At 39.1% G+C, this 19,352-nt stretch overlaps 1 protein-coding gene across 6 annotated transcripts in view; it reads left to right on the forward strand.

Moving 5' to 3' along the window:
• PLEKHA1 (pleckstrin homology domain containing A1) overlaps positions 1 to 19,141 on the forward strand; it is a 35,424-nt gene extending 16,283 nt beyond the window's left edge. For 3 of the 6 annotated variants that reach the window (XM_082222805.1, XM_082222804.1, XM_082222806.1), the window contains exons 5-12: positions 1,200 to 1,297; positions 1,858 to 1,989; positions 3,632 to 3,772; positions 5,706 to 5,774; positions 9,350 to 9,414; positions 11,019 to 11,082; positions 13,158 to 13,247; positions 17,504 to 19,141. In XM_082222805.1, coding sequence (XP_082078931.1) covers positions 1,200 to 1,297; positions 1,858 to 1,989; positions 3,632 to 3,772; positions 5,706 to 5,774; positions 9,350 to 9,414; positions 11,019 to 11,082; positions 13,158 to 13,247; positions 17,504 to 17,824 — 980 coding nt within the window. In that variant the 3' untranslated portion in view covers positions 17,825 to 19,141. Of the gene's footprint in view, positions 1 to 1,199; positions 1,298 to 1,857; positions 1,990 to 3,631; positions 3,773 to 5,705; positions 5,775 to 9,349; positions 9,415 to 11,018; positions 11,083 to 13,157; positions 13,248 to 14,649; positions 14,755 to 17,503 lie in introns of all 6 variants that reach the window. The other 3 variants (XM_082222809.1, XM_082222807.1, XM_082222808.1) reach the window with 3 other exon arrangements.
• The last annotated feature ends 211 nt before the right edge of the window (positions 19,142 to 19,352 follow it).

A 19,352-nucleotide genomic window follows, 5' to 3' on the forward strand; every position in this document is an offset into this window, starting at 1 on the left:
TGCAGGCATGGCTTCTTATGGAGCTATTGCTTGTAGTGTTGCTATAGGCTATGTCCAACTGTGGGGTCCCAATAGCACTAAGTATCTGACTATGTGGTGAGGCCATTTTTACTTATCTTTCTGTTTGTTCAGAATTATGATCTACTACAGAAGCATAGTAAACATAACCTCCTTGCATATCAGAGTACTCCGGACAATTAGCTTCCTATATGTATTGCTTACACTTCATGACATGATGAAAGGAGGTGGTCATGTGGCAAAAAGATTCTCAAATATTTAATATAAAGGAACAGTCTTTGTGTGGGTTATTTGAGCTCTAATGCTTTTTCTGTACTCTGTTGCACACACAAAGGAATTGTGACAATATAGCGCTAGCTAAGAGAATCCATATGATTACCAATCACTAGGAAATTACTTGCAGATTTAAATATGCAATAAAAATGGCAGAAACCAGCTCTGCGGATGTTGCTTGTTCATTCATATAAATTCTGTGTCTACGGCCGTACTTTCCTGAACACGCCCGATCTCGTCTGATCTTGGAAGCTAAGCAGGCTCAGGCCTGGTCAGTACTTGGCTGGGAGACCGCCTGGGAATACTCGGTGCTGTAGGCTCCCCCCCTTAAAAAAAAACAAAACCATAAATAAATTCTGTGTATATCAGGATATGGCATACACATTTTCTTGCTTTAAAAGTCCTGTTGGTTTTTCCTTCTACCTCAACAGCATTTAAACACTAATTTTAGATTTGAAGCACCTATTGTAAGTGTTGGGTCCTATGCATTTTTATAAATAAAAGTCTGTTTAAAAGGACAAATTACTTCTGGTGTTTTCAAACCAGAATAGGATTATTCTTTGTGTATTTCCCCCTCCCATCATACAGATGTGTTGGTTCAGCAAGGGTGTTGGGGTCAGTACTTATTTGGAAAGTTAGAGAAGGGGTGTGTGTGTGTTAGGAGATAGGAGAACCAAGACCACATGCATCACTCCCCACCCCCTGCATCTAGAACTATATATAAACAAAACAGAGTTATTTAAGACAGATGAGTATATGCTATTAAAGTATTGAACTTGGGTTTTATAGCTTTGGGATAAGGAGTAATGTACCCAGTTTGACTTTGAGCTTTGTTACAATGTCTAGAAAAAGAACAACATAGGTTTTTTTTTTAGTTAATGAAGTCCCTTCCTCCTGTCTTTTAACAGTCATGAATGCAGGGATGAGGAAATACTTCCTACAAGCCAATGATCAGCAAGACTTAGTTGAATGGGTGAATGTCCTGAACAAAGCTACCAAAATTACAGTAAGTAATTATTTGTGCATGGTAGAGTCATTCTACATAGACTTCCACTATACTTGGACAAACACAGCAACAATATGTTTGGTTTCCTATGTCATTTTCAGGTAGATGTAGTGCTTACCCTGCCTCCAAAAATAATTTTTTTTTTTTAAATGGTCATAACTAGTAAAACATTATGGCCAAAATTGAGATGGTGTAGAAAGGAAGGGACACTACAAAAGGAACTAGAAACAGAAATCAAATTCCTACTTTTGAATGTCTCAAACTTGGAGAATGCAGGTGAATAAATCAAAGCATATAATTTCTACAAATATTTATCTATTTTTCCTGTATGGAGCAGGTGGATATTTCGTATTGTTTTTAGATAATATTTTTTTTTGGATGAACACTTTCTAGTATCTTATGTTGATATTGTTTAATTGAATAGCTTACACATTTTGTATTATTGTAACTTGTTTTTGAATGCCTCTGGGATGTTTGAAGCGATATATAACTATATATAATTATACTAAGTTAGAATGGTTTTTGCTTGCTCCCTTGTTTATAATGCTTATTATTTTCAGGTACCAAAGCAAACTGATTCACAGTCTCACACTGATAATTCAACACGTCACACTGAAAATGTGGGGTTAAAGAAGCAGATGTCTTACAGGACAGAGATTGTTGGTGGTGTTCCTATAATAACCCCTACTCAGGTAGCAGTGTGCCCTTTTATAACAACTTTTCTAATTATCAGAAGTATTTAGTTATTGGCCATCTATTCCACCAGTTGAGTGATTGCTTGGAGCATGGGATTTCTATTGCCCCCAAATGTTGCCTCTTCTATTGTGATAAATGTGTACATTGCTGTCCATGTATAGACATGCTTTTTGTATTGAAATGAGAAGGCTAGTCTTCATATGCAGGAATTTTGTACAGTTGCACCTTGGATGTTGAACGGAATCCATTCTGGAAGTCCATTCGACTTCCAAAACATTCGAAAACCAAAGCGCGGCTTCTCATTGGCTATAGGAAGCTCCTGCAGCCAATCGGAAGCCACCAAAGCCCAGTCAGATGTTTGGCTTCCGAAAGAACATTCAAAAACTGGAACACTCACTTCTGGGTTTCGATCGTTTGGGAGCTGATTTGTTTGGGAGCCAAGGCATTCGAGATCCAAGGTATGACTGTACAGTGGTGCCTCGCAAGACGAAATTAATCTGTTCCACGAGTCTCTTTGTCTTGCGGTTTTTTCGTCTTACGAAGCGCGGCTATTAATGGCTTAGCGGCTTTAAGAAAAAGGAAACAAACTCGCAAGAACTCGCAAGATGTTTCGTCTTGCGAAGCAAGCCCATAGGGAAATTCATCTTGCGGAACAACTCAAAAAACGGAAAACTCTTTCGTCTTGCGCGTTTTTTGTCTTGTGATGTACCACTGTATATGTATTCAGGGTGTATATGGGACTACTTAAGTTAGAATCAAAATATTATTTTCAGTTTTATTTTGCTTAAAACTATGTTTAAATGTAGGTATGTGCATGTATGTACGTATATGTTTGTGTGATAATGTATACATTGTATTTATATATAATAACACATCTATATGAAAATGCTTTTTGAGGTGGAGGGAAACCTGTTTTTACAAACTCCTTGTTGCAGAATGAGTTGCTACTCTTTGCAGTTAGTTCTAAGCTAGGATTGAGTTTGGTTTTGTGGATGGTAGATTTGCAAGATGCTTTGGCCTGGTAGTGAATCAACACTAGCAGTAATAAAACCTGGTAACCAAGTGATTCTAGACATTATACTTGTTAATGCTAATTCTGAGATAGAATATAACATGAGAAGCAGTTCTAAGAGGCGCAGCTTCATTATGCATATAATTGCAGATCCTTACATGTTGCCTCCAGTAAAGGGAGAAAGCTGATAGAATCAGGAATGTTCCTTGCACAGCATAATCAATATGAAACTTTGATTTAGTAAACTTTGTACTGGCCTGGCTCTTGAAAAATATAGGGAACACCCCCCAAAAAACCACCTTTGTTTTTATAGATAGTTGGAAATAGTTGACAGATTTGGGAGGTGGGGCTATTACCAAATTTGTAGAAGAAGCTTACTGGTTTATATATATTATTTATCCTGAATGTTTGATGAGCTACATGCCAAACCTGAGGTGACGTAGAGACACAAGTATATAAAGGCCCTGATAAATTGAAAATATGTATTTAGTGGTGCACCAAATTCAAAACTTGAATTTATCTAATAAAAGGGAATTTATAATCTGGAATGATGTTAGGGGAAAGTAGTGGAGGAGTTGATGATGAATTCTAGACTTTACCATTAAGTAGTCTTGTTTTATTTCTAGAAAGAAGAGGTAAATGAATGTGGTGAAGGTGATAAAAACTACTTGAAAAGGTCCCAAAGCCACCTTCCTTATTTTTCTGCTAAGCACCCCCCAGATAATGCTGTGATTAAAGCTGGCTACTGTGTTAAACAAGGAGCAGTGGTAAGTGACTAAGATGCATTTCTGATGTTAATGACTCATTGTTCTATATGATGCTAAAGCAAGAGAGTTTTTTTGCCAATGGAATGAATCTGGTTAAAATTATTTGGGAAAGAGGGGAAACTCCAGGGCTCTTTGGTAACTTCCAGACCCTGACATTTAGGAGCATCCCAGGTGGGGAACCTCTGGCCTTTGGGCCATATTTGGACCCACGTGGGTTCTGGTTTGGCCCTTAAAGCCATTTCCCTCAAACCATGGCCTTCTGTCCTATTCCTGATGTCACATGTGATGTCAGGTGAGGAGCAGGTGGAGATGGTGGCTGCCAGTGTACAAGTGAGAGCCTTGAAGTGTGCTCACAATTATGTAATGACAAAGAAGGCTTTCTATCACCACCAGCCAGTTGAGAGGGAGGGCAAGACAGCAGGCATTGGCTGCGTACAGCTAATCTTAGTAGGAAGAAAACCTTGAAGTTGGCATCGAGCAGGGCTCTTTGTAAGCCCCTTTCTCCTTGCAAAGAACCCTGCTCAGCACTTTGAAGCACCAACGACCAACTGATAAGTACAGTGGTATCTCAGAACTCGAACATAATCCATTCCGGAAGACCGTTCAACTTCCAAAATATTTGAGTTCCGAGGCATGGCTTTCGATTGGCTGACAGCTAGGTTTCTGCACAGGGGAAGCCACTTCGGAAGTTCATGTTCCAAGGAGCGTTCGAAAACAGGAGCACTTCTGGGTTTTCGGCATTCTGGAGACGAAACATTTGAGAACAGAGCTGTTTGAGGTACCACTGTACTTCAAAGCACCCTGCAGGGCACTTTTCATACCCTTTGTGGCAGTCCCAGTTATTGTGTGGACATCAGAGTGCATCATCGCCGGATGCCATGTGATGTAACAGATAGCTGATCCACTCACTTGTCAGATTTTGCCTGTAAGCAGTCAGGGGGATAGAGATCTGGTCCACTGGCCAGATTCAATTCCCCACCACTGCAGTAGCATGTGATTTAGTAATGATTTTTAAAGAGAAGTTAACTTAACTGAATGATTTTGTTTGCACTTTAAGAAAAAGGTTTTTGTTTACAGGCTCAGAATCCCATTAGAGGGAAACTGTTTTATGTAATTAATTATTAAATAAAGCCTGGCTGCATTTGCTCAGACACAAGATCAGAAGAATGTTAATAAAAGTATGGCCCCACTCTATCTACTTAAAATTGCCTCTGTATTTTAAGCCTTTAGTATACCTCAGACTCACCATGTTAGACCATCCACTATCGTTACAGCACTATAGCAACACTGAGGCAAAAAAGAAAGCAAGCAAGCAAGCAAGCAAGCAAGCAAGCAAGCACCAGGGGCCAGTATACATCATGAACTAGTGTATATGAGATAGAGCAGCCATAGTATGGAAAAAGTATCAAGCTGCCTCAACAATACAATTAGAAGCAGCCTTGACTTTGACTATTGTTTGGAATTGACCCATTGCTAAAAGATTGCTGGAAGTAACATCAGCTGGAGTAGATGGGCAGCTGCAGTTTGGCTCTGTCATCTTGCTTGGAGTAACCAGAAAGAGAAATCAAAACCTTTCCCAACTTAGAGGGCAACCTGTGATTTGCTGGCTCTTGTTAAAAAAGTTGATTATTTGATAGCTATCAATTGCTCCATTAGTAACTGCCTCTTTTGGGGAAAAGGAGAATTGAAAATACTTTCAGTCACCTCTGGACATGGTGGAAAGACTCACTTTCAGTTGCCTCAAGTTCTTTTCCTCCCCTATTCAGAGCCGTTCTCAGCAAATGAAAACAGAGACAACTCTTCCCCAAATGTTACAAGCTATGCTAAAAAATATGGCCTGGATATTAAGACTCCCATGAATAAACTGTTTGATGGTCCCTAGACTGGAATTACGTTTATGTTTATTTTTTTATTATTTTTTTACTTTACATAGATGAAGAACTGGAAAAGAAGGTATTTCCAGCTGGATGAAAACACGATAGGATACTTTAAATCTGAACTGGTAGGTGTCCAATTGTGTGTGTCAGATTAACTTTTGAAAACATGTTTTGTACACGCATGATAATGCATAATTGTTGTGCTTCTATTTTCTGATGGGAAACTAGTTTTATTGGAAATGTGACTTGGACGTAATTCCTCTTATATATATTTTTGTAAGTTGACAGAACCTGTATGGATATTGTATGTAGTTGGATCATGCTATAATGCTGAGTGCTGAAAATCTGAGAGTGGAATTAATAATTAGTCCATCCCTTTCCCATCCTTTGACCATTATTGGCCCTTATTCTCTGAATTATTTGTGCCTCTCATATATAATAGTTGTACATCTCTAAGCAAAGCAATAACCTCTTTCCATTTTCTCCTGTTGCTATGCATACTTTCTCCATTCCAAGTTAAGAATTAAAGTTTTGATTTAAGATGCATCCTTCTTATACATGTAGGCTGGTATGCTTGTAACAGCAGTTTCCCAATGATGCATTATCAACTTTTAAAAAGATTGTTGAGGGAAGTTTAAAAAGCTACTTGAAGCATCACATTGGGCAGCACTTGAATCTGGCATTAGAAAGACACCTCTCCATCCCTTCTCAGGACTGGCTCCTGGTTCCAAGATCAATAACCATCTTCCAGTGTTGCCTTCCAGAAAAGCAATTCTATCAACTTAAGAGCTTTCTGTCTTTTGCAGTTATCAGTTGATTAACCCAAAGCTAACTTCTAAATTCAGTAATCTTATTTCATCATGGATCACTGGCTTTTACCACAAGTCAATTTCTCGAGAGTGGGGAAACAAGCACCACTGGTTATCTGCTGTGTTGAAGGTGAATTCACTTCCATATCTATAGGCTACTGATGGTAGAAACTATGTGGCTAGCCAATCAGTTGTCTAAAGAAGTTCATAATTTTCAAGTTGAACAATATTTTTGATAACTATTAAGAAGATATTGTGGGTGCTTCACAGCTTTAGTTTTATGATGAAAGCTATCTTCCATTAAAATAGTAATTGTTAAGTGAAATACAAACTATGTTGCGTTTATTTCTTAAGAGCATGGGAGGAAAGAAAATTGAGTTGCTTAGCTGAAGTAAGATTCCATCTACAGCAATGCATGCTCTTGAAGAGAATGAAATGTGATACAAAAATGTTTGGTCTTAATTCTTGCTGTATATGTCACTTTAATTAATCTGATCCTTAAAATTCCTAGCAGTCATTAATATTTGATAGTGCAAAGAAGCTTCTTTGGTGTTGTATGTGGAGAAGGTGTGAAATGTTACTTTACTGTATTAACTTTATATGAGGCTTTTCCTCCAAATAAGTATGCTTTTTGCTTTCCTTTCAATAACCACATGATGGCGCATGAAAAAAGGCAGATGAAGGATGTCAAATTGTATGGTTTCAGAAAAAGAAAGCAATGTAATTCATCATATTACTCAAACTGCAAGCAAGCAAGCAATGTAAACCTTTGAACATTTTACCTATTCATTTACTGAACTCCTTCTGTAATTTTAGAAGTTTCCCCTAAATTGTATTCATATATAGTGTGCTACTGATGATGTTAAGCTGCTCAGTGGTATCAGAAAGTTCATAATCTTTACAACTGATTCAGAAGTCATTACTAATTATTTTTAAATTAAATATGAACATGTCAACTTAGTGATATTGCTGTACTGTGCTGTCCACTATAAATAACCTAATCAGCATGCATTTAAAATGTATAAATGTAAAGATTGTTTGCTAGCAATCTTCCTGACCTTTCTTATCAACGTGGTTATAAAGTTAACATGCATCAACTTGAAATTGATATAGTCCCTAGGATAACATACTTAATTCTTCACATACTGAAGAGAAAGCGGGTTCCTTACTGCGTGATAAAATATCTGTGTACAAATCTCATATCAAATGCTGGGCTCTGCTATCAAATTTCTTGTGTGAGCAAACAGAACTGTGTTCTTTACCATATATTTTTACTCCCCTTCTTGCTTTGGTTAATGATTTTTTGTAGTCATGTTAAAAAAGAAATTAAATCACCATAAAGGGTTGATTTTATATCATTAATTTAAATAGGTTTTCCGCTTAATTCAGAGTACTCAACATGGTGCCCTCCAGATATTTATTTAGAAATAAATAAATAAATAATCCAAACAGTATGCATAAAACAATATAAAGCAATTATCAGTAATATACAGATAAAACCAGCAAAACTTTAAAAGCAAATACTGAATTTTATATCTAGATAGACTTGGGTTTTTAAGAAATGTTTTGAGCAGGTGACTAAAATAATGAGGATGCCTGCTTAAGGAGGGAGTTCTAAAGTTGAGAGACAGTGAGAGAGACGGAGACTCCTAACAGATGCAGAACCTGTATGGCACTTGTAAAAGCGGAAACTCTGCAGATTAAAGCGTTTGAGTACGGTAGGCACATTTTTCTACTAAACTGCTTCCAAGCTGTTTAGGGCTTTATGTACTAACAGCTAAAACTTGTCAGGATTCAAGCTCATATTATTTTCTCTCATCTAGCCCACCATGACATTCCGGCACTGCTCCATGGCCTGTGTGACTTCTCCTGACTTAGTTGTTTTGGAGAAATATAGCTGAGAGTAATCAATATACTGATGGCACTGTACCTTAAATCTCCTAACATTTTGAAGTCCTGACAAAGTGCCATGTTGCCTAACCAGGTTGTGGTGTTTGGTGATAGGTGAGCAGCCTCCCCCACTTCAGATCTTGCCCTACAGGGGAGATGGGGAGATAAGGATCTGGCCTGCTGATTGAAACCACTTCCCCCTCCCTGACCTCCATAACCCTTACCGTTCAAGAATGTCTGCAGTTATCTCTCCACTGGGCCAGTGTTTGCTTCAGACAAACAGCTCCAGGACAGTCTTTAGTTTAGGAGTGGCCAATATCACTGTCACTTTCAGAGACTTGTTAGACTGTAACTTCACTCATCCCCAGCCACTGTGATCAGTGGTCAGGGTTGATGGGAGTTGAAGTTCAGTAATATCTGGAGAGCACCACACTGCCTATGCAGCTCAAATTAATTTATTTTCAAAACAGATGCAACTTGGCCAACTTCATAATGATTAGTTCTAAGGATATTTGGTTTATTTTTCAAAGCTTTGTATTGTTTCCTTATTTATTACACCATCATGCCTCCCAAAGGAGCCAGAGCAGGAAGCAATGCAATTGAAACAACTAATTGATTGCTATTACAGTTAAAGAGACCTAGTTAATTCTACATTCACTGAATGTAGTTGCTGGCAATGTGTCACTAAATTAAACTCAATTTTGCTTGCTCTTGCTGTGTAATGCTTAATATAAATGTAATGCATTTATATTAAGTGATTAGATTGATTTTGGGCCACATCTTTCTATCTGAAATCAACATGGAAATAAACTATCTGGATCACTGAGTTCCTTAACTGGTCAGCAATTTGAAATCAATTTGCTAATCATTTGATTTTGTAAATAAGTCATCTATTTGACATCTGGGATATAAAACTTGCATTTTGGCACCTCCTTTGGGATGTCTTAAGTCCTTGTTTCTTATGTGCTAAAAAAAAATTGATGTACTATCTGTTTTTTCAGGATAAGGAGCCCCTTCGGATTATACCACTGAAAGAGGTTCATAAGGTCCAGGAATGTAAACAAAGGTGAAAATCCAGAGGTTAAACTAAAAAGTTGATGATCTCCTTCAGTTAGAAAAAGAAAGCCTGCCTGCACATCATTTCCCATTATGTCTTAATAAACTTCTCCACTTTCCATTATACTAAAATCACCCTCTGTGGCATGCTTTTAGACAGATGTAGTGAGATCTTAAATAGCTGTATTAAACTGAGTTGCTGGTATATCATGTTAGAAGATGTGGGTCTCTGAACGAAAGGAGGATTATAAATAGCAGGGGGTGCAATATCCCAATGTGTTAAAACGTTTTTGGTGAGAAAGTTGGTTTTATATGTTTTAGATATTATTTTATTTTTAACTGCATTCTTTTACCACTTCGTTGTTGGCCACACTGGACTCCTGTGGGATGAGGGGAAGTATAGAAATTTAATAAAAAGTAATATAACAGGAACACGGGTGGGACGCGGGTGGCGCTGTGGGTAAAACCTCAGCGCCTAGGACTTGCCGATCGCATGGTCGGTGGTTCAAATCCCCGCGGCGGGGTGCGCTCCCGTCGTTCGGTCCCAGCGCCTGCCAGCCTAGCAGTTCGAAAGCACCCCCGGGTGCAAGTAGATAAATAGGGACCGCTTACCAGCGGGAAGGTAAACAGCATTTCCGTGTGCTGCGCTGGCTCGCCAGATGCAGCTTGTCACGCTGGCCACGTGACCTGGAAGTGTCTGCAGACAGCGCTGGCTCCCAGCCTCTAGAGTGAGATGAGTGCACAACCCTAGAGTCTGTCAAGACTGGCCCGTACGGGCAGGGGTACCTTTACCTTTACCTTTACTAATATAACAGGAAATACTCCTTTACTTGAGGATTCTAGTCCTTTGCAAATGAAGAAGCAAAATACCAGTTTAAAGACTGGTGGTTTTGTGTTTGTATCTGTGCTAGTCACAAATACAAAAGATGAAACTGCGGTTGCTGTGTGTGATGCCATAAAGTGGTTTCCATTATGGTATTGTAAGAAAAAAGTTTTCTAAATAATGTTGTCTTTTTGTCATGCTAAATTTGTGAAAGCTTGGGGTCCTGGCTCAAGTGTGGCCCCCTTTGTGCCTGGGAGGGGGAAGGCAGCAGAAGAATCTGATAGCATGCATCACTTCACTGGTGTATCATTTTGCTGTTGATGTTTGTCCTTCCCTGGGCAACTGGCTATACTGAGAAGCTGCCACTGGTGTGAAGCTTCATGTCTTCTAGTGCAGTTACACATTAGAGGTCTGTGCCTGACCTGGACACCAGCCAGTCAGGTAATGATTTCTCCACTTGAAGAATGTAGCCTTGTTCTCTTTTGTGTAAAATTGGGGTGGGAGGAGAGGGGGAAATCTAGTGTCTCAGCAGTATAGTGTAACTACTTTGAGCTGCTAGAGCAAGAAGGTTGAGTGAGTAGGCACAGAATCTTGGTAGCATCTTACTAATATAATGTGTGTGTGTGTGTGTGCGCATGTGTGCATACACCCCCCAACAAATGGTGATATAATTTAAATTATTTTCAAAGGTAGCTCCCTTATTTATGTGTGTTCTGTTGCTTGGAAATACAAATGTGCATGTCAGACAATGGTAAAAATGTTTAAAGACCACAAACATATTTTTTCCCCAGTGATATAATGATGAGAGACAATCTATTTGAAATTGTAACAACTTCTCGAACATTTTATGTACAGGTAAGTCTATGGGAAACCACTTTTCTGTAAGAAAATGAATTTATTGCATTTAGAAAGGTCAAATACATAATCCTTTGCTTAGTGCCTGACAGTATACATACAGCCTTGCAGTTAAATAGTGTATAATTGTTTAGAATGGAATATACTAACAGACATGCCTGTCATGTAAACAATGCTAATGACCAACGGTACCTGTCCACTAGCAGAACTAACAGTATTGAAGGAGTGGATTCCCCCTTCTCCCTCAAGCCTTCCCCTCTTCCTGTGGGCCCAAAATCTGCTCTGAAGGGTTGAAGGGTTATTTGCATCAGATTAGTGGGGGTATGGAGGGCTACAGGGAGAAGAGAGGGAGAGAAAGTCTTGTTGAAAGAACAGAAGTCTGCTGGCATAAGATTGAAACTTGGCCAGAGAGCTGAAGGCAATTCTCCAGCCAGTCCTTCTACCCAAATTATTACAGCCACCTAAACGATCCAACCAAATGCTTGCTTCACTTGTTTTTAAAGTCGTCTTCTAGGGAATCTTTCCCAATGCTCTACTGCCATTAGGCTGTTGTGAACACTTGTTTTGGGGTGGGATTTGAGTAAACATGCATAGGATTGCACCATTAAAAAGGTTAATGCTCTGAGGGATTGAGAAAGCAGAAATTCATTGTGAGAACAGATAAAGTCTAACTCAGATGCCAAGCCAATACTTTTGGTTCTAGTATTTATTTCTCCTCAACTCCTCTTTTCTTCAATTATATCGCTCTTCCTCTAGTTGTTTCCTTAGGTCCTTCCTTTTCAGCTTTGTCCCACTTTCTTAGCCATCCTGCCTCTTGACTGATCCCTTGTACTCACCTCTCCCAGAGCACAGAGCACCTCTTGATCTTAAACACTGTGAAGTTCATTTATTACTTGTGTTCATTGTTTCTCCATCTTTTCCTCCAAGCTTCATTCTCACCTTTACTTCTAGATTCCATGTCTAATCTTGGGACGTGTGTGGCGCTATGGGTAAAAGCCTCAGTGCCTAGGGCTTGCCGATCGAAAGGTCGGCGGTTCGAATCCCCGCAGCGGGGTGCGCTCCCGTTGTTCGGTCCCAGCGCCTGCCAACCTAGCAGTTCGAAAGCACCCCCAGGTGCAAGTAGATAAATAGGTACCGCTTACTAGCGGGAAGGTAAACGGCGTTTCCGTGTGCTGCGCTGGTGCCGGCTCGCCAGAGCAGCTTCGTCACGCTGGCCACGTGACCCGGAAGTGTCTCCGGACAGTGCTGGCCCCCGGCCTCTTGAGTGAGATGGGTGCACAACCCTAGAGTCTGTCAAGACTGGCTTGTACGGGTAGGGGTACCTTTACCTTTACCTATGTCTAATCTACACCATTTTTTGTCCTCTTTACTCTGGGCTCTCTGATCCTTAGATTTGTTATAGCTTGATAGCCCCCTGCCCCAGATTTTAATTCCAGGCTCACTGACAAGTATCACTTCCCTCACAGAAAATGGATCTGAAATGCTAGGTAGGGGTGGAGCTGTTGCAGGTCACCAAACCAACTGTTCTGATCTGTGAACATTTCAAGTTACAACACCAGACCTGCCAATCAGAGATACTACCTGACCTATTCCTTGGAAGAGCCTGATTTCCCTTTAGAAAATTTACTTTTGTGTTGCTGGATCTCCAAAGTGATGTGATACCACTCTCTATGTATATTTGGCCTAAATTTCTAACTGTAGTGCATCTCTTATTTATTGCAATATTGTTTTCCGTGCATGGTTTACATGTTAGTTACTTTCCCCCCTAGAAGCAATCACAAGTTCCTTGTTCATTATTTATGTAGCAGGTACTAAATTTAGAAGTCACTACAGTACTTCAGTAATTGTTAAGCTTGAGATTAGTGAGTAGTTACATCAGTAATATAAAATAAATCTCTTACCATGCCTAAGTATTTAGATATCAGCCTAAGCTTATTAAAGATTTTTTTAAATTGCAATTTTCTTTATTGAGAAACATAGAAAACACTTGTCATATTCTTAGATTACAAGGTTTATGAAGCATATCTGTTTATTGTCACTCACACGATAAGAGTTTTTCTTTCTTTTTTCTTCAGGCAGATAGCCCAGAAGACATGCACAGCTGGATTAAAGCAATTTCTGGTGCAATAGTAGCACAGCGAGGACCTGGAAGATCAGCAGCTTCTGTATGTTTTTAGAAAGCTTTACTGTTTCAGCAGTGATGAATCTTGTACATTTCAATCTCTTTCATTTTCTTGTGCTCTTCTACCCCCTCCTAAGTCTGGAGTAATATCTTTGCATGCATTACAGGTTGCATAGAATCCTGCCTTTTTAATTAAGTGCTAATCTTAGCAGTATCCATATGTGTTGTGGGTCCGCACAGTATTATTTTAATGTTCCAGCAGTTCAACTGGTGGGTTTGAAAATTATTGTAGTTCTTTATTAATTGGAACTCTGTCAAATTACTTGACAATCTTTACTGAATCTTGTACTTGAGATGCCAAATAAACCCTTGATTTAAAATTACTTTGGTGAACCCTTTTGAAAGCTTTTGGGCTCTCCAGTCTCTTAGCAGTGAGTAATCTAAACTTAATGTAGATTTTCATGGAATGTTTTGATAATTATTGGCCTCATTATTGGTGACTAGCTTGGTTCACAATTCTAACATTACCAAACTGAATCTTAACTATAGTGACAAACTGTAGGACTCTGTAGATAGCGGTGATGTAAAGTCGGCGGTTCGAATCCCCGCGGCGGGGTGCGCTCCCGCTGCTCGGTCCCAGCGCCTGCCAACCTAGCAGTTCGAAAGCACCCCCGGGTGCAAGTAGATAAATAGGTACCGCTTACCAGCGGGAAGGTAAACGGCGTTCCGTGTGCTGCGCTGGCTCGCCAGATGCAGCTTTGTCACGCTGGCCACGTGACCCGGAAGTGTCTCCGGACAGCGCTGGCCCCCGGCCTATAGATGTGAGATGGGCGCACAAACCCCAGAGTCTGTCAAGACTGGCCCGTTCGGGCAGGGGTACCTTTACCTTTACCTTTACCTTCCAGCAGATATCAAGTTTAGAGGTACTAAGTATTAGATTTGTCGAGCTGGAAGGAACCATGAGGGCTATCTAGTTCATTCCCTTGCAATACAGGAATCTTTTGTATTCCATGTTTTAATTTATAATGTTCTTGCAATCCATATTCTAGCCATGCTTTGCAGTTCAGGTTTTGCAAGATATGGCTTTTATTTCCCATTAATACATCAAAAGTTAGCATTCACACCTCTTTGTAAAATGGAATGGCTTCATGTGTTAAAAACAATTGATCACTTGTTTCAAGCTTCATTCTTTGGCAAGGAGAAGTATTGTTGTAATTGCAGTGGGTTTTCACTGCATAGTAGAGACTCTGTTTGGGAATCAATGTGTTCTGGGTGAGAGAAGCTGCCAAAAGATTTTTCTATATTTGTGTGTCTCTGTATGTGCAATCTTTGTGGTGGGATAACTCAGCTAGTGACTCTCAGCAGTTCTTTCTTTCTTTCTTTCTTTCTTTCTTTCTTTCTTTCTTTCTTTCTTTCTTTTCTCTCCCTCCTCTCCTCAAGTTTAGGTTACTCTAATCTTAGCTTTGCACTGTGTTCCAGATGCGGCAGGCCAGAAGGCTGTCGAATCCTTGTATACAGAGGTATACATCAAGAACTGGTGAATGCAGCATGTATGTGGGCTCTCATGTAAACTTGCCTTCTTACCAGAGGGCTGAAATTCCAAAATACTTGTTAACACCATGTAAAATGATGAGGTCAATCCCATGGCTTCCTCTATTGATTTATAACCACTGTGAAGTTACTAACTTCTAAAATGCTTCCCATTGGCCATTATGTTTACTATCTCTAAATGCCTCCTAAATAAAATCCATTTTTAAGAATGGCAAAGATTCACACAGTGCTGAAATCTCTGCTCACATGTGCTTGCTTTACTGAGTACAAAAGCTCTAGTAATAAATATACATATTTAGGAACTAAAGCTGACCTAATTTGCATGAGAGTTCATATTTCCATTTTATCATTTTTGAAAGATAGCTAAGTAAAAGCCACCTCGACCCTCATAGCCAAATATGTGTGTACATTAAGGAAAAAACGCTGCACTGATTTGCATGGCTTATATGATAGATATGCATGGGGTCATTAGCCAAGATGTAGGGGCTGTTACAGTTTGCAACCTGTATGTTAATCAAAATAGTGCAATAAATAAAATCTTTTACTTTTTAATCATTAGGCATAACTACATGTGAGTCTTATATCATAGGTGTGAGTTGTATGGATTGTAGTTTTTAAGCTGTTATCCCAGTGCTGGTCCCACTTGAATTCAGATTTTATTTTTTTAAAAGAAATGTTTATGTAGTATTCACTTTAGAAAAGAAGCTTAATTGTAGGTTCTGCTTTTGTACAGTGGTGCCCCGCAAGACGAATGCCTCGCAAGACGGAAAACTCGCTAGACGAAAGAGTTTTCCGTTTTGGAGGTGCTTCGCAAAACGAATCTCCTATGGGCTTGCTTCGCAAGACGAAAATGTCTTGTGAGTTCCTGTGGGGTTTTTTCCCTTCCCCCCTTTTTCTAAGCCGCTTATCAGCTGATCCAATAAGCCGCTAAAAGCCGCTAATAGCGCTAATCCGCTAATCCGTCAATGGGCTTGCTTCGCAAGACGAAAAAACCGCTAGACGAAGAGAATCACAGAACGGATTCTTTTCGTCTTGCGAGGCACCACTGTATTGGAATTTATCACTCCAAGTTGAAGCTTGTATGTTTCATATTCAGTGTCACAGAATGTTTCATACTCCGTGTCACAGAATGTTTCATATTCTGTGTCAAAATGATTCCTGTGAATAGTTCGTTATTGGGGTATTTATAATTTCCCCCACTACTCCAAGTATACTGTTTATCATTGTAGAATATTGAGGTGAGCTGCTTCTGATTGTAACAGACAGTAGAAATAGCTATATTTTAGTGTTGCCCCCACCATCCTAAATTCTAGATCCATGAACTGTTACTCATGTCTTGAATAATACAGTGAGGAGTGCAAAAAATGAAATTGTACCTCACATACACTTGATAAAGGGATTCTGGAATTATATATTGAACCAGTCCATGCTCACTGGTAGCTTCAACACCAGATTGTATTATTGAGATAATATTCTGAAAGAGCTGTTCCAGAATACTGCAAAAAATAATAATAATAGGGCAACTTTCTGGAACAACAGAATTGAATGGGAGAACAGTGTAGTCATGTGACCTGTCTCCTTTTGTCAGAAAGCCAGACTATATGATGGAATGCTGGCCACTTGATTGGCATGCTGCAGGTTCAGTTAAAGCTTTCACTAGCCATCTGAAAGTCCTACTACCTCATTTGTGGTTTTTTTTTAAATATACACTAAAAATATCCTTTGATATCATGAGCAGTCTAGTAAATTTGTCTTGAAAATACTCCAGTTAACTGTATAAATGCTACTAATGTTTTTTGGCAGATACCTTTAAGAAGGGGCTGCTAACTTGTAGCCCTCCAGATGTTGTTTAACTCTCATAAGCTTCAGTCAGCATGTTCAGTAGTCGGGGATGGTGGGATTTGTATTCTAGCAACATCGGGAGGGCCAAAGGTTAGCAGCCCCTGTCTTAAAAGTATAATGTTGAAACATGGAGTTTAGTAGTGACACAGTCATGTAAATAGTTGTTGATAATATTGTACACAATATAAAGCTTAGCAATTGAGGCAGCTCTTACCGTACTTTTCTAGAGGAGAACATGTTAGTATTTTATCTTCAGTATGGCTGACTATGGCAATAAAATACATTTAAAATGTAGAAATGACACAAATCATATTTGTTATAAATTTGGGAGGAATATTGTCCAGTGGAATTAATTTATTCCTTAATAGTTTGTAGTTCTATAGAACGAAAAGGTGAAGGAATAAGAAATAGGTGTCTAGTCAACAAAAATGTAAATGTTCATTAACTTAGGAAGTGACCTTCAGTGAGGGATTCCATTATGCTTCTTTTTTGAATGTGAATACACTTTGCATGCACTTTTGAATAGTTCATTCGAGTTTATTGGGGGACTTCAGGAAGCATTTGTTCACATGTTCTTAAATTATGAAAGTATGCCTTCAATAATTTTAATTGCATTATATTAAATAAACAAGTGCAATTCCAAGCTAGTTTGTGCTGGTAAACTTAAAGTGATGCCATGCTAGACTTTAGGGACCTGACTTGGCCGTTTCAGCTTGCTATCACTGCTGTAAGCTCAGTCTTAACATTTTGCTGCCTTGGAAAACCACCTGCTTTCTGCTCTTAAGCTTTGCTTTGTTTTCCCCCCTTTGATTTGTGTTTTGGTTTTTTTAGAGGTATAAGTTTGAAATGCGTTACTAGCATGCAATTAATGACCCCCTCAATCTGACAAACATTCCTCCTTTACAGGAACATTCCAACTGTTCTTCAGAATCCACCTGTCCTGCAAAAACAGCAGCAGCCACCTCACATTCCACAACCACTCACAACCCCCCTTTGGTCCAAACCCTTAACACCAAGCCCCTTGTCTTGGAGAAGCGAAGACTTCACGAATCTTTTACCAAGACCAAGCCAGGGAGCTTCAAGATCCAGGCTGTCCCTTCAAGAGACCCAGCTTCCAAAGTGACTCTACAGGGCCTAATGGAACCTCAAAATAAAAATGGCACTCAGGAACAGGATCCTGGCCCAGTGGATCTGGATGATGCAAGCCTTCCAGTCAGTGATGTGTAATAATGGGAAGAGTTTGGAGAGTGATGCATTTGCTTTTGGTCCTTGAATTTCCTTGCTCAGACTTTTAGCCAAAGATGACTATGGGATGAAAGAACAAAGAATGGAATGTTGCTTATATGTGTGTGCTTACATTCAAATTTGTGTATGTTTAAATTGTCATATGCTGCCTTGTACTGATTATCAGAGCGGACCTTTTGCTTCTACCGCAGTCTGATGATAAATCTTTTTAAAGTGAGGGGCCAAAACAAATGATTAAATATTACTGTTGTCAATAAGCAAGATACCAGCTGCTTTTCATCACCCATATGGCAAAACTGAGTAGTATCTTTGTGCTTTAATAAAAGAAATGTCAACATGTGACTTACTTATACTCTAATTCAGGCTATTGACAAGCAAGTTGACTTACTTTCTTAAAACACTGGCACAGCCTTTCAGATATTTTAATATATGTATGCAGAGTTGTTTCTTATAGGATCAACACTGTAGAAACTTACAGAAATACGCAGAGCTTGATATAATGTACTTTTCCTATGCACAGAGTCTTCATGTAAAAAACAACACTATAATTCTGCAGTGTCTGAAATGAAGTGTATTTTCCCTACCACGATGATACAGATTTGGCAGCTGCTGCATGATCTGCATTCTTATGGCACAAATACCACCTGCACTGTATTTTAGACATTGCATACAAGTGTGTTAACTTACATGAAATGAGTGTCTCTATGTGTGAGAAAAGCATTCCTAAAGGTGAGGGGCACAGAGCACTTACACCGATAAAAGTGTGCTGACTTTATTGGAACAACTTCTTTGTAACTTCTCTGTGAATCACTGCCCTTCTATAGAATTCAATCCCCTTAGAATTCCTGGTATTTGGTGCTGTGAAACTAATTAAAGAGTAATACAGCTATTTTGAATATTAAGCCTATTTTTATGCACTCCTAAAGGTAAATTGTAATTTTTGCACATTTGGATATTAATGGACCACCAATAAATAAGGGTGTCGTGGGGTTTTTTAAGTAAGGAGAAGGGAAACTGGACTACTAAATAAATCTTTTACAGGTTTAACTAAAAGTATTTTATATTAAGCTTCGCAGAAATTAAAAGTTTAAAACTATTGTCTTAAGATTTCCCCCCTCCTGTATGCTCCTTTCCCCCCAGTGTGGTATTAAATGGTTCCCATTTTATATTTGGGTTAGTAAAGTCTAAACAAACTTGTTTCATGCTGTTAACTGGTACTGAGTTGTTCAATCATGCAATTGTGGCCTGTAACTTTTGGTGCACTAAATTTATTAAAAGTGCCTGTGGGTTCTTCTTTCATGATGTGTTAAATGTTTGGGGGTTAATTGGATGCTGATTTTTGCTTTTGTGGTTTTGAACCTTATTTTGTGTAGTGTAGTTTACAACATGTATAAAAAAATGATACGCTAGCATTGCCAGCATACTGGTATCTATTAGCTGTGCATTGTGTTTTTTAAACTTTTCAGGGTTTCAGTGATGAAAATAATGGGTTTAAGACACTGATGTTGGA

This window comes from Podarcis vaucheri (assembly GCF_965113315.1).
Source record: "Podarcis vaucheri genome assembly, chromosome: 5".
Classification (NCBI taxonomy): domain Eukaryota; kingdom Metazoa; phylum Chordata; class Lepidosauria; order Squamata; family Lacertidae; genus Podarcis; species Podarcis vaucheri.